General features: G+C 39.0%; 1 protein-coding gene across 5 annotated transcripts in view; it reads right to left on the reverse strand.

The window, feature by feature from the left end:
• Positions 1-13,585, reverse strand: part of AK8 (adenylate kinase 8) — a 62,969-nt gene that overhangs the window by 38,810 nt on the left and 10,574 nt on the right. For all 5 annotated transcript variants that reach the window (XM_031601786.2, XM_090121329.1, XM_090121328.1 and 2 more), the window contains exons 5-9: positions 13,035-13,103; positions 6,408-6,489; positions 4,712-4,783; positions 3,993-4,190; positions 1,108-1,239 (exon numbers count right to left, since the gene is read on the reverse strand). In XM_031601786.2, coding sequence (XP_031457646.1) covers positions 1,108-1,239; positions 3,993-4,190; positions 4,712-4,783; positions 6,408-6,489; positions 13,035-13,103 — 553 coding nt within the window. The remainder of the gene's footprint in view (positions 1-1,107; positions 1,240-3,992; positions 4,191-4,711; positions 4,784-6,407; positions 6,490-13,034; positions 13,104-13,585) is intronic.

The raw sequence follows: 13,585 nt of genomic DNA on the forward strand, positions 1-13,585 counted from the left end.
TTACCTCGTTTTACAGAGAGGGAACCAAGGTATGGAGAAGTTAAGTGATATCACAGCATGTCCTAATTCCACTTCATTTCTGGTAAATACTAGCTAACAGCATCCATTATTGCACAGCCTTTCAACCAACAACTGTAGAGCAGTTCTGCCCTGAAATCAATGGCACCAACATCAGCAGCACCACTGACTTGATGAAAAGAATGATGGTCTTCTGACTTTGTCTTAAATAGGCAATTCTTAACAATATTTAGTTGATAATATTAACAATAAAATTTAATGGGTGGGTAAAGCAGTGGCAATGGTATTTAGTAAAAACAACTGCAACTCTTTTACATAGTAGTTATTTTTAAAAATGCAAATTTTGACCTAGATGAAAACACTGTGCCAAACTTGCAAACAAAAAATTGCAAAAAAACCCCACTACCTCCCTAATTCTGGTTTGTTTCTTTGTTGTTTGGTATATGCTGAAAGAAGACTAGTGAAACAAACCAGCATTTTACTTCAACAAGAGGATATTGCCAGCTGGCAAATTTTACAGAAATCAGACATTTGTTTAAAATAATTGATGGCTACTCCAGCATTAGAAAATGCTATAGAATGTGGACATTATATTGATCCCATCACATAGCTGAGTATCTGTATTATAGCACTTTTTAACACCAGCATGTTAACCAGGAACCAGCCAAGCCTCAAACTGAATTTTCTGACAGAAAAGAAAGAAAATGGATATTTTCAGAGCAAATTCTCTCTTAAAAGTGCCCCAAATTTAGTCAGACAGCTGCAGCTACAATGCTATCACTCACAATCCCCCGATCCACTGAAGAATTCACAGCACTACAAGAATCCAACATGTGAAAAAGCACTGATGTAAAGGATATAAAAAATGATGACTAAAAAAACATTAGAGCTGGTTTGTCACAGAATGTATGTTCTGTTGGAATATACTTCTACACTGAAATATTTTTCAGTTCCCTCAAAAAATTTGACATCCGTAGCAATGGGCAGAGAAATTCTAGGTGTGAGTAAGAAAGACAGACAGCAGAAGATAAATGATCAAAAAGACAGAAAGGAGGAATTGAGCAAAGTGCATATTTACTGAGAACTTACTGTTGACAATGCCGTATTTCTGAGCTATTAGTGCTGCCTGCAGGCTCTTCCCACTGCCTGGGGGGCCACAAAAGAGAATACGTGGAGTAAAAGGGGCAGCTGATCGGTGCTGGGTTTGGACGTAGGTAAGAGCTAGAAGAGGACAGAAAGGCAAGAAATGGTGTTTATACCTTATTTCTTAAGGTCTTTTTAACTCATGATATAAACGTTAACTTCTCTCTCTTTTTTTTTTTTCTTGAAGGCTGTAATCATCATCATCATTTATTTTACCACGGAAACATGTAGAGATTGCAGCCCAAATCAAGACTCTCATAAAACTCTTGTGTCAGCAACTTACACTGAGTAGCACTTTAGAAATCTTACCATCATTAGGCTCCTGAACCTCCTTTCATCAGCAGACATCAAATCATTTTAAAGAGCAGATTCAATTAATAATTGCTCTTTCACCACGTTGTTTTTAGCAGAAGTCATTTTTTTTTTGCTCGATAGGTACAATTTTACCATGCAAATTACAGAGGGAGATAATTACATTTAATACTTTCTGCAGTTTTTGAACAAATATTTAACTGTAAAAACTCAGGATGTTAAATTAATATGACATTTACAGAGCATCGTTTGTGATTAACACACTCCTAATTACATTATCACAGGCTTGTAATGTATCATGTCACAATATAGCATTGACAACACATAATTGAGCACAATTTTCTTTCTTTGTCCATCATTCCTGCATAACATGGAAAGGCTATTTGATCTCTTCTGACTCATTCAGTTCTGTTGGATGGTATTCCTTCTTCAACATTTTCTACTGCATATTAGAAATTACAGTCATATCAATGTACAGACTACAAGAGCTTGGAAGGACCACAGGATGCACAGAGTATAATTGTAGCTGCATTGAAGAGATCTGAACTCTGCTACAGTCTCAGAATAGAACCTGGTAGACACCAAGATGCTATAGCACAAGGTGGCTTGACAGTGAGGACAAATTAGGATTGTATTTGTACACAACAAGGAATCTTACTCTCCATACCCATCTTCTGGCCAAAAATAACACTGAGAGTAGCTAAAGCTGCACTATAAGCTACGTGAGCTTTCCAGCATCACAGATCCACATAGAAAGGCCCAACTTCATGCCACTGCACCTTGACTGCCATTGCTACCCATGTTTAAAAGCTGCATAAGCACACCTGCACTTCTTCAATTTACTCTGCACCTGCAGCATATGCAGTCAAGTGTCAGCCCAGGCATCTCCAATCCCAGAAGGTCTATGCACTAAATGCAATAAAATAGAATCTTATTAGGGCAGCCATTAGGATTTGTGTGAATCATAGTTCTGTGTTAAAATAATACAAAAGGATCGATGAAGAACATCATCAGGATAAGTATTTGAATTACTACTGTCAATGTGCTGCTGCATACCAGCAATTTTTCTAAGGACCCTCATCTAGACGTGTAGGTATCATTATGGACTAATTAATAAAGCAGCAGCTCGAGAAAGCTCCCACTCTGCTATTTCTAGAGAACCTAGAGAACTGAGAAGCTACCTCAAACTGCAACACATAGGATGACACATCTCTTTTTCCAGCCCTACCAGCTGTACTGAGATACTACAACATGCAACTGGATGTGATGTCACATATCCTAGCAGTACTTCCATTAAAATTCAGGAGTCTGCAAAATCTCATTGTTGTATGAAACGATCCATTAAAATCCCAATGCTGTCGAGATCTCTGTATTTTTTAACCTCTGTTTGCAGTAATACAAAGACTTTAAGAAAAGCTGCCACAGAATCAAAACCAAACAGGAAAATGGCAGCAGCAAAGTCTATTTGCTGCAGAGCCCAATATCAGCTAACCAAGGAGTGCTCTAGTTATTCTGAACATTTTCCATAACCCTGTGTATTGAAAAGCACAAACATTACAGGCAAAGCACCCTGCTTACAAATGATGCTTAATTTGCAGTAAATAACCAAGTTAATTAGGAGTAATGATCCCCTAGACAGTCTCCACATCTAATTATTCTTAAAAAAAAAAAAAATCTGGCTGCTTGATGCACTACAGAAAAAAAGATCTTGAGAGGATTTTTTCATTCCAATTTTCAATTTATCTCACTACATTATTAATTAATAATAATTAATATTCAGGCACTCACATTTTTATTTACAATTCAAGGCATGAATTCTTTATGAATTATGATATGAACTTTTAAATTTAATTAAGTAATTTAGAGGTAATTAATGCGTAAATTCAGAATATAAACTTCCTACTTGTTTATCTTAAAAGTGCTGCTCTTGTCAGTAAAAAAAAAAAGACCTTTATGAGATGCAAAATTACTGAGATATATAACAGATCATCTACAGACTGGCAGCTGCAAAGTACATTATCAGCTGGTTGTTCTGGCAATTTCCCTCTTTTCTTCTTGAAGTATCAACACTAGAAGTCAGATTGCATTACAGTCAAGCAAAGGCAAACGAGGATTGTTGAAGAGAAAAGCTACAAGCACAAGCAGCTTTTAAATCATGAAATGTTACCAGCTTTCAATGACTCCTACTTCTTATTTCAGACCTGTGGAAGGCACTGGCCCTTTGGGGGGTCAGCAGCTGAACACAGTGCAGCCTTATGTGACTCTCAAAGAAGTCACTGACAATTGCTGTGCTAATCAAGCTGCTCCTTGATAGGAGGGGTGCAAACAAGACTTTCTGGTTGTCTGCATTTACCCAATCCTATGAAAATAATTATCAGGAACAGCCCAAACTCTGCAATAGAGAGAACACGACTGCTGGGAGCCATCCGTGTTGACTAATTTTAATCCTAAAACAATTAGGAGCTACCTTTCAGAGAACAGTTAATCAACTACCATTTGTCATACAGATGCACAATTACCTTGTGATATGACATCCACACAAGGCTGGTCTGCATTGATCGATCTCAAAATTTTTTGGTAGATCTGGAACACCCCGGGGAAGTTCCTATGGTATTCCAGCAATTGCTTTGACATTTCCTCCTCAGACAGATCTGGCTTCACCAAACGTTGCTGTATCTGCACATCACTTGGCCAATCAAAGGTCGTGTGGTACACCTCTGAAAGTTAGAGAGTAATTAGGAGCTAAGAGGATGATTTCATCAGTCCTGCTCAGCTCCAGTTTCATGGAGAATATCAAGGTCTACGTTTAAGCTTCAAACTGTAGCACAAGCAACAATCTGTGCAACACACTTCTTACCTGTACTGACAGCTACCCAAGAGATGATGTGGAGCTAAATCTATGTGACAGTCATTCAATGGAAGACACACAAAAGCATGCCTGAAGCTCAGAAAAAAAATCAGGATCCAGCACAGATGCATGATGTAAATTCATATGGACAGACCTAACCTGCATCATTCTGTACTGCCATACTCTGCTGTTTACAAAATCAATAGTGAGCTTTACATTTTCCCATATTTTTTTGGCACAGAAAATAACATAAAGTGAACGCATTTTTTTCCCAACTCTATACATTTCACATTTATAATTATAGATTTCTACTCGTTTTTAAAGGGATGTATTAAAAGACTTATCCTAGCCTAGTTTCTAATCAAGAACAGGAAGAAACAAACACTGCACCTTCTGTGAGGGGATCGAGCCTCTTCCCACTGTTCCGTTCAATCAGCGTAGTGTCTGCAGCATAGAGCACAACTGCACCCCCACCAAAAAACAGTAGGAAGAAAAAGAAAGAAAAGAAGTGTAGTTATCTGCTTTATTTCTTGCAGCTGGTCAGTGTATTCTAGTTTTAAAGATGGGTAAAGGCATTTCAAACGCATTTGTCTCCACTTGTCTCATTATCTTTTCCCAATGTTCTACCGAAAATAATTAGTTTCACTTTAATCAGAGTTTTCCTCCATCTCCTAAATAGTATAGCAGGAGAAAATACATAATAATAATAACCTAAGAGCACTGGCTATCCCAGCCACCACATCCATTAACACGGCTCTTCCTCACTTACATTATAGCCAGAATTTGGGACAGACAGGCACCCACAGATCACCCAATACTGATTCTCTTCTGCACCACGAGCAATTACTTTACACCCAGTTATTCTGGTAGTGAAACCAGTGAAACCTATTTTTGGATACCTCCCAGAAAAGTGTTCAAGCTTAATTAGAAAGCATCAAAAGATGGAGAATCTGTCAGTTTCCCGCGTTGCTTTCAGCTCATCATTCTCACAGTTAAACGTTGTAATTTAATTACTGTTTTCAGTGCATTTGATTACAAGTTTCAAACCAGTTCTTCTTAAGAGTTTCTTCACAGTATCAAATAACACTTTCAGACACTTTTCTCCCTATTAAGGTACTCATACACTGTAAATCTCATCTCCTCTCAATCTTCTTTTTGATTAACTAGACAGACTGAGCTTTAAGATTCTCATTCAGGTCGTGGTTGCACAGATATAATTGTGAGCAAAACTTGACTTCAAATGTTATTAGCTATATTAAAAATACATGCAAGTACCAGACATTAAACATTTTTGCCTGATTCTATTGCAGTGATTCCAAATTTTTCATGAACAGTCAAACCTCATCCAAATCAAATCCAAAGTGACAATCTGAGTTCTCTAACATTGTGTTAAGTTCAGTATCCACTGAAAAGCAGTACATCTATCACTTCACACTGTACTCCAAGCAATTTTACATCCTAAGTAGGTTCTCTAACTGTATGACTTTGGGACAGCTGGCTGTTCTAGATGGCAATGGCAGCTGTACAGGTGGTGTTTGTGAGCTCTTTTTCAGTAAAGAAACGCTCCTCTCAAATCAAGTTATAATTCATCCTCACTGGTGAAGATCAAGTTTAAAATCACGATGTTTCTTTTTCACTCAGTGCAGTGCAGTTTGCTAAGTTTGTATTCTCTGATTCGGCAGAAGAATGAATTTGTATTTAGGGGATGAGGAAATTGCTTTGATCTGAGAATCACCAAACAGATTTAGAGATTGATTTAGAGATCTAGAGATTGAAATCATAAAAAATTTAGACCCATGCCTAGTACTGAAGCAAAGCTACATACAGCTGCTCAGAGATACTTGGAGGAATTTTCTCTCTCTAACATTTAGGAAGACAAGGGTTCATGTATGAAAGACAGGATTTCAAGATTTCCAGGTTAACTCAAGGTTTTGAGTGAAACTGAACTACACAGAAACATCTTTTGGCTGTCTGGTGACTCCGTTGTCTTCAATTTTGATACTGAATTTAAAGAGGATGTTTGGGGAAAAACATTGAAAGCTTTCACCTGCTGGTTGCAGTCACGCATAAACCTCGCACTGCTTACCAACGTGCCTCGGAATGATGCCAGATGATTGCAGCAACCGTGCCTGTTCCTGATTTTCAGGGAAGCCTTCCAAAATCCAGCCCTAGTGAACAAAACCATGAGAGTGTTATTGGTACTGGAAGAGAAAACCCAAAAAATAGCATTAAATACCAGTGCTACTCGCAGACAAATTGCTCCATTCTCTATCACAACAGCATCGTATTTGTTACAGATGCCTATGAGAGAAGAACACAAACATGGAGCACTGGTATTTTTGTGAAGTGGCATGCACTATTACCACCACCACAGTGCAATGGGCACGTTTGTCTTGCAGCAAAAATGTTTTTTGTTGGTTTTTTTTTTTCCCCCATACTTGTCTTAAATAAAAGGAAACTTCTCTCTTGAATAAAAACATCCCCAAAACAATTTCTACAGTTTTGAAATATTCAAAAGGATACCAGCCCACACTGTGGATAAAAAAAGAGGCTAAACAAATCTAAAGACAGATTTAATGCAAAGAACACTAAGGAAAACATGCATGCTTTCATTATTTTCTTAAATTATACAGGGAAACTCACAGTAATGGAACCGGCATTCCCAAAGCTAATGAAGCAACAGAGCAAAAGAAAGGAAAAAGAAAAAAGAGCCTTTTGCTCCCTTAAGTCCTTGTTATAGCCAGCTAAGTGTTGGATTGAGCATCTTTAAAAAAACATTTACGGATTTGCGAAATAGCAGAGAAGAGCAGCAGCCTCACTCTGCTTCTGTGTGATGCAGTATTTGAGAAGTAATCACTTCCCAGACTCAAGGCTGAATCTTTGGGACGTTCTCTCATTTTTATCAGTGCCTGAACCACGCGTCCTCGTCGCTACATCCCATACCCCCAGATAACTCTGAGATACTACAGTAAATGGGAAAAACCATCTTTGTGCTGAAATAAGACACTTAAATATTGCATTAGCTAGCAATCATTCTCATCTCCCACATAAATTTGAAGCTCTGCCAGTATGGGGTCCAAAGGTTTTAGAAGTATTTTCGCATATCTCCATGACTTCTGTAAGAGGAAATTGGGACATTCCAATTATACACGAAAATAGAGTAGACTACTTCAAATTCTTTAATTAGCCTGGTTTCAGGAACATGTCATCCTGCTGATAGCTGTAGAAAATAAGAGCCTTGAGAAACCGCGAGCCATTTTTGCCACTCCCAGTGTTTGCTCTATCGAATTAGAATGAACCGCTGCCTGAGGTCACGCAGGTGCTAAGAAATCAATTTATCCCTTGGGACTTGCAGGAGGCAAGGCTGCACAGTATTTTTAGCAGTATGCAAGGAACTTCAGTGCTAGTCCTGAATATGTTGTGTTTGTATGGAGTATATATAGGCCCTGATCCTCTTCTTAGGAGAAATGGCATCAGAGGTTGGAAGCCAATAAATCTATGCCTATTTACACAGACTACAAATCTGGCTCATTTTCTTCATTCCAAGCACAATGCTTTTGAAAACTAAACAGAAGGAAAAAAAAAAATACAAAAATATCCAGCATGCCACAAAACCATTGCTTCTGGTGTCACTACAGCTTACTGCTCAAAATCAAATCCTGAGCAAGAGGCAGTAAATACAGAAGCCTTTTCTTAAACAGTGTAAGCTTCAAGATGCTTCTATACTCATTTCAAAGGTCCTTAAGGCAGGCAATAAGGAATTTTATAAACGAAAGTTTTTGCAGTGCAGTAAAACATAGTTCAACAAATAGCTTCCTGCAACAAATGCATTTCAAGGCATTAAACAAATGCATAATAAACACGCTCCAAAAATAGTTAGCATTTTGGATCTTATTTCCAAAGGTCTCTGAGTTCCAGGGTACCAGTCAGTCCCTAATTAGAATACATTATCCATCTACTTGACACTTCAGTGAAATGTCTATTCCACCACAGAGCTGCAGCTTTGTTCAGAACAGGTTTATTGATATTCTGCTGCATTCCCTCTCCATACCCCCAGTGGCTTGGTTCTGTTTTATCACACATCAAAAAGGCCGTATGCTCAGGGCACCCCGTGCACAGCTCAGAGCTGGAGGTCTGAACAGCTGCAAGTAGTATGGTATCACAGGAGGGACAAGCTCCAAGCAGATGTCACAGATAAAAAAAAAAAAAAATATTATTAAAAAAAAAAAAGAGTAAAAAGGAGTGTGGCTTGGGAACCAGCAAGAGGAAGCAACACACAGCAGAGCAAGACCTGACTTAAAATATGCCTATCATGCTTTATGCAAACACTGGTCTTTTTTGCCCTCCTGACTATCATTAAAGTGTAATTAGTAACTTCACATGGTAAATTTGCTTCTTTAAGAAGTCATCTATTTTTTGTTCTTGATAGCAGTAACCTTACATCCAAGCACGGATTGTACTTTATCACATCAAGGGTTGAACAAAAGCTAAAAACAAGTAATTCCATGGTGCCTTACTCCGTGGTCACCGGCTGCAAACCTCCATCCTTTCCCCCATGAAGACTGCTGTAAATACAAATTTCTGCTCATGCCTTAATGCCAAATGAAGTGCTCCTTGGAGACCCACGCCACACCAAAATTCAGTGACAAGGAACTACGCTCAAAGCCATCACTTTCCTCTCCAGATTTAAGGCATCTGGAAAAAAGGAAAACCTCAAGGTCATTCTGAAATGTAGATCTCATTCCTTCACTGGCACACTGCTCTCAGCTGTAAGACCAAGCCTCCAGACTTTCACACCTTCCACCCCAATAATAATGACCAAGACATTCAATTCTCTCTTGTTATTTGACCAGCACAGCCTTAAAATGTTTTAGAAAAGACAAAACTGAGACTGGGTTGGAATAATGAGAACAGCAAAGGGACAGCACACAGATGTAGCACTGAATTACGTGGCACCTCTGAAAGAAATCTTAACCACAAGCATGGCAACCAAAGGGCACGACCAGCTTTGCCCTTAGGAAAACAGATCATAGCAACAGATTCTCCACATCATCATCATACAGTAGTTGTGAAAAAGTACTCCATCTTTCTCTGCCATCTGAAGAAAGGAGACAGAAAATAACACAACAAAATGATATCAGTAATAGCTCTGCCAGGATGGATCCCAAACTGCCAACCCAGCTCCTGCAGCCTGTCAGCATTAGGAGTACAAATGATGGAAGAAGCTCCAACTTTACTGAATTTTCCATTAGGAAGAAACCCCTCATTCCCACATGCAAAGTATTTTTCTAGCTTTAGTTAACTACAAAGCTATAAAAATGCCACATTGTTCTTGAAAAGAAATAGATCCTCACTATGTTTGTATGGAGTTTCACAGAGACAGCATGATGATCTTTATCTGATGATCATGGCAAGATCAGAAGAACCAGAAGCCACTGCTCTCTTCTCCTTCCCTTCCAATGGTAGCCACCACCCTTCTGAATTGTTTAATACCAATCAGATGCAATTCTGCCACTATTCATGTGCATCGCCAGCCTAAGTTTAGTTTCTAAGTGGTTTAAGGCAGGATTAAGGCTGCTCAGCTCTCTCTCAGCAATTCATCATATAGCAATCTCCTCACCAGCCTTCCCCAGTTCTGTGATTTCCCTCCGCAGTCCCAGCACTGGGAGTTACACAACAGCCAGAGGTGCCATAACCAACATGTACTAACCCTGAAAGATGAAAAGTTTTCCTATCAACTTCCCAAGTCCCAGGTTCTAACATAATGCTTGCAATAAGTTTTCTGTGTGTGCTGGAAGACCTACCCATCTGATCCCTCGCAGTCCTAACGACATTTGTATTAGAAGAACACACAACACAGTCTCCAGCAGAGCTGTTGATCAATAAAAATGTTCTCCTTAGAGAATGCCTGTGACATCTATAAACCTGTGAGTGTCAAAACAATGGCACAAAAAATCCCGTATTCCTACTGTCAGTGGGATGAAAGCTGTGCAATTAATGCCAACTCAATGACACCGCAAGGAGAAATAAAACAAACAGCTGGTGGTACTGTGTCCAACATCCAGCTCCTCATCTATTAACATTTTCAGTAAAAAAAAAAAAAAAAAAAAAAAGCTGACTCATGCTTTGAGAGAGATGGCATAAATTTGCTCAACGAAGAATAAAATCCACTGCATTACTTGCAATCATACAGGGGGAATATGGCAATTAAAATCTCTAGATCCCCTCTCCCACGGAGGAGACATGCACAATGTGAGGAAGTTTTAGTGAACAGAGATTACTCTCTATTAAACAAAATGGTTATGCTTATTTCCTAAAAATAGCTGAAATCTTAACTTAGTCTAATAATAAGAATTTCATTCTTTCAGAATGCCAGGGAAACTTTAGAAATAAAGGTTTTTGCTTCTGTTGCTCCTGTAACAGTGCTGCCAGTTCCTTGTTGCTCTGATAACAGCAGGAGCAAAACGTGGGCAGGAGTGCAGCTGCTGACATCTGAACCATCTTGTCACCTCACTCAGACTTTGCATGACCTGGTACTTAAATAAGAGCCACTTAGAGCAGCTTAGAGTATCTAAATAATTCTCCATGTAAGCAAATATTGGTGTAACTTAAAAGTGCAGGGTTCAACTCATCACTCCAATTTGCAGAGATTCAGCCCCATTACCATCAGTGGGATCCATACCTGGTAGAAAACTATAACCTAGACACAAGCCAGGTCTTTGCTTCATACGTTACCAGTCATAAAACAATTGCATGTGTTTCTTTGGGGGAGGAGAAGTACTGTCATACTGTCATCTGTAAATATTTATGCAAACCAACAATGCACCCCAGCTTATTGTTACAGTAAGTCTCTCAGTAAACTGCTAAAAATTCAATGAAATGTTCAAAAATCACCCATCCTAATTTATTTTTACTCTTTCACAGCTTTCTCTACAGATGTAATGGGAAGGACTTCTGTACTGAGGTTCTCCCTCCACACATAAGGGCACTGTCATGCAAATAAGGGCACTATGTGAGCTTCTTCCAAACCTGGCAAGTTTTATTTCAGCTTAATGCCTTTTCTCAATAACATTAAATACCAGCAGGCAGAATTTTAAATTCAATTCCCATACATAAAGTGCATTATCTAACAGGATAGGTCACAGTTTAGTTACTGCTAGTCCTAAGGCATTGCTGAAGGAGAGCAGCATGCCACCCATTTTGCTACAGCTATACTTCTGCAACAGATATGTAACACAGACAGATGTCCCCTAGCAAACCTGCCAGGCAAGAACAATTTAAGAGATTACATCTCCAGCTATTCATTACCATCCTGATCAAGTTATCCTTTCCACAGTTCATAGACTGTAATTGACCATCTGATCTAGCTTACACAAGGCAGCTCCACCAGTGGCCTAAGCTGAAATAACTGACTTTGCATTGCAGCACAAGAAGACCTTTATGGCAATCATTTACATCACCTGAGCTGTAAAGCAGAAACTTTCAGTCAGGGGCAGAAAACAATGATCTGAGTTCTTGCTAGTTTTGCTTCTTTTCCTTGCTAATTTTACAGGTCCAGAAGCACAGGACATAAGGTTTCAGCATGTTCAGTTTCTTTTGGACGTGGTGCTGGGACAACTTCAAGAAGCAATTTTCACACTTCAGTGAAATATTAATTACTGGCCCTGCTTTATTGAAGCAACAAGGTAGAGAATGATGTCAAGGAGTAACACATTTCAGTACAGCTGTGAGCTTGCCACATCCCTGCAAGGTCAGAAGTACCAGCTGGCCTATGACCAACAGCTGAAGAGACAGAGCAACCCTTCTAAGCACATGTACTGTTTTCTGGAAATGTTGCTCAGTCTTTCATGAGTGCAACACCTGCTGTGGACAATGGGCTTTTTCCTCTCAACAGTACATCAAATAATATACATTATTATTTTGGCACCGTTTGGAAAGAGGTTTTTATCCTTACAGACTTACCAATAATCCTTTATATTGGTCTGACTATGGAGTCAATAAACCATAACAACAGCTGAGATTTTAAAGGAAACACACAAAAGGAGGTTTTGCTTTTGTTGAGTCCAGACATTTAATTTCAACCAATATTAATCTACTTAAGGTCTCTTTTGATTCTAAGTTAATAGTCTCTACTTACATTAAGATTGAGCATACTGGAGTGGAAAGGGGGAAGGAAAGCCACCCATCTGTGGGTACAACCAAAACTATCCAGTTGCCTATTTGTGTAATTAGCAGTGAACATATTAATTATTACCTAGAGGAGAATATATTCAAATTCAGTGTTTACTTGCGCAGGAAGAAACAAAAGATGCAATAAGAAAGAAAAAAAATTGAAATGAATAGCATTAGACTCTTTTTCCTCTTTTCCTCAATAAGACTTAAAGCCTTAACATATTGATTTTTATATATTTTCTGTTTATCTGTTTTGTCCACTTCAACTCTGCCAGTTGCCCCAGGCAATCAACAAAGCTACGCTTGTTCAGCCTTTGATCATCTCAGTGCTAAAAGATTAGCATATGCATACTCTCATCCTCCCCTTTATCCTGTTAATAAAGCTCCAAACTCCCTCTGCTGATGTTCAAGAAAGCAATCCGCTCCAGAGCCCCCAAAGATTTGCCCCCATTCCCTCCTCTGCTCAGGACTCAGAATGCTAACTACTATGCACGAGTTGTGTAAGTGCTTATCCACTGGTCCTCTGAGGAGCAATTCTTACTTGTTTGATGCAGTCCACGTTTGACAGACGTTCCCGGATCAGATTGGCCCAAAGCGCGTTGGGAATTTTCTAAAGAAAGAACAAAAAAAAAAAAAAGGCTGCATATTCACAATTGAGTTCAAAAGGAATTTTATCATGCAGGCGTATTCCGGTTAAAGGTGAACTGAGATGTCTTCTTGAAATAAATATATAAATAAAACTGTGTAAGCCCCAAGTCGTTAACATAATAGATCAGAGAGTTAATAAAGGCATTCAAATGAAGGTAAGCTGAGCACACTTCTGCTTGCCCAAGCCCACCTCCATGTACTTTGCACACCAACGTGGAAGCGGTGCCAAATTTTGCACACTGACTACCATGTTGGATATCAAACTGGCAAAAGGATCCACAAGGATATCACAGCCACTTTTGCAAGTATCTGACCTGCTGCATCACGTCAGCACACAGCATTAGTGAAATGAACAGCCATCGTGTGAGCTCAGCAGAACGTCAACCACAGACAACATGAAGATAGTCAAATTTTCAGGAAGTTTGTTTCAGTTTCTGTTAACTC

Source organism: Phasianus colchicus, chromosome 19 (genome assembly GCF_987193195.1).
Source record: "Phasianus colchicus chromosome 19, bPhaCol1.hap1.1, whole genome shotgun sequence".
Lineage (NCBI taxonomy): Eukaryota > Metazoa > Chordata > Aves > Galliformes > Phasianidae > Phasianus > Phasianus colchicus.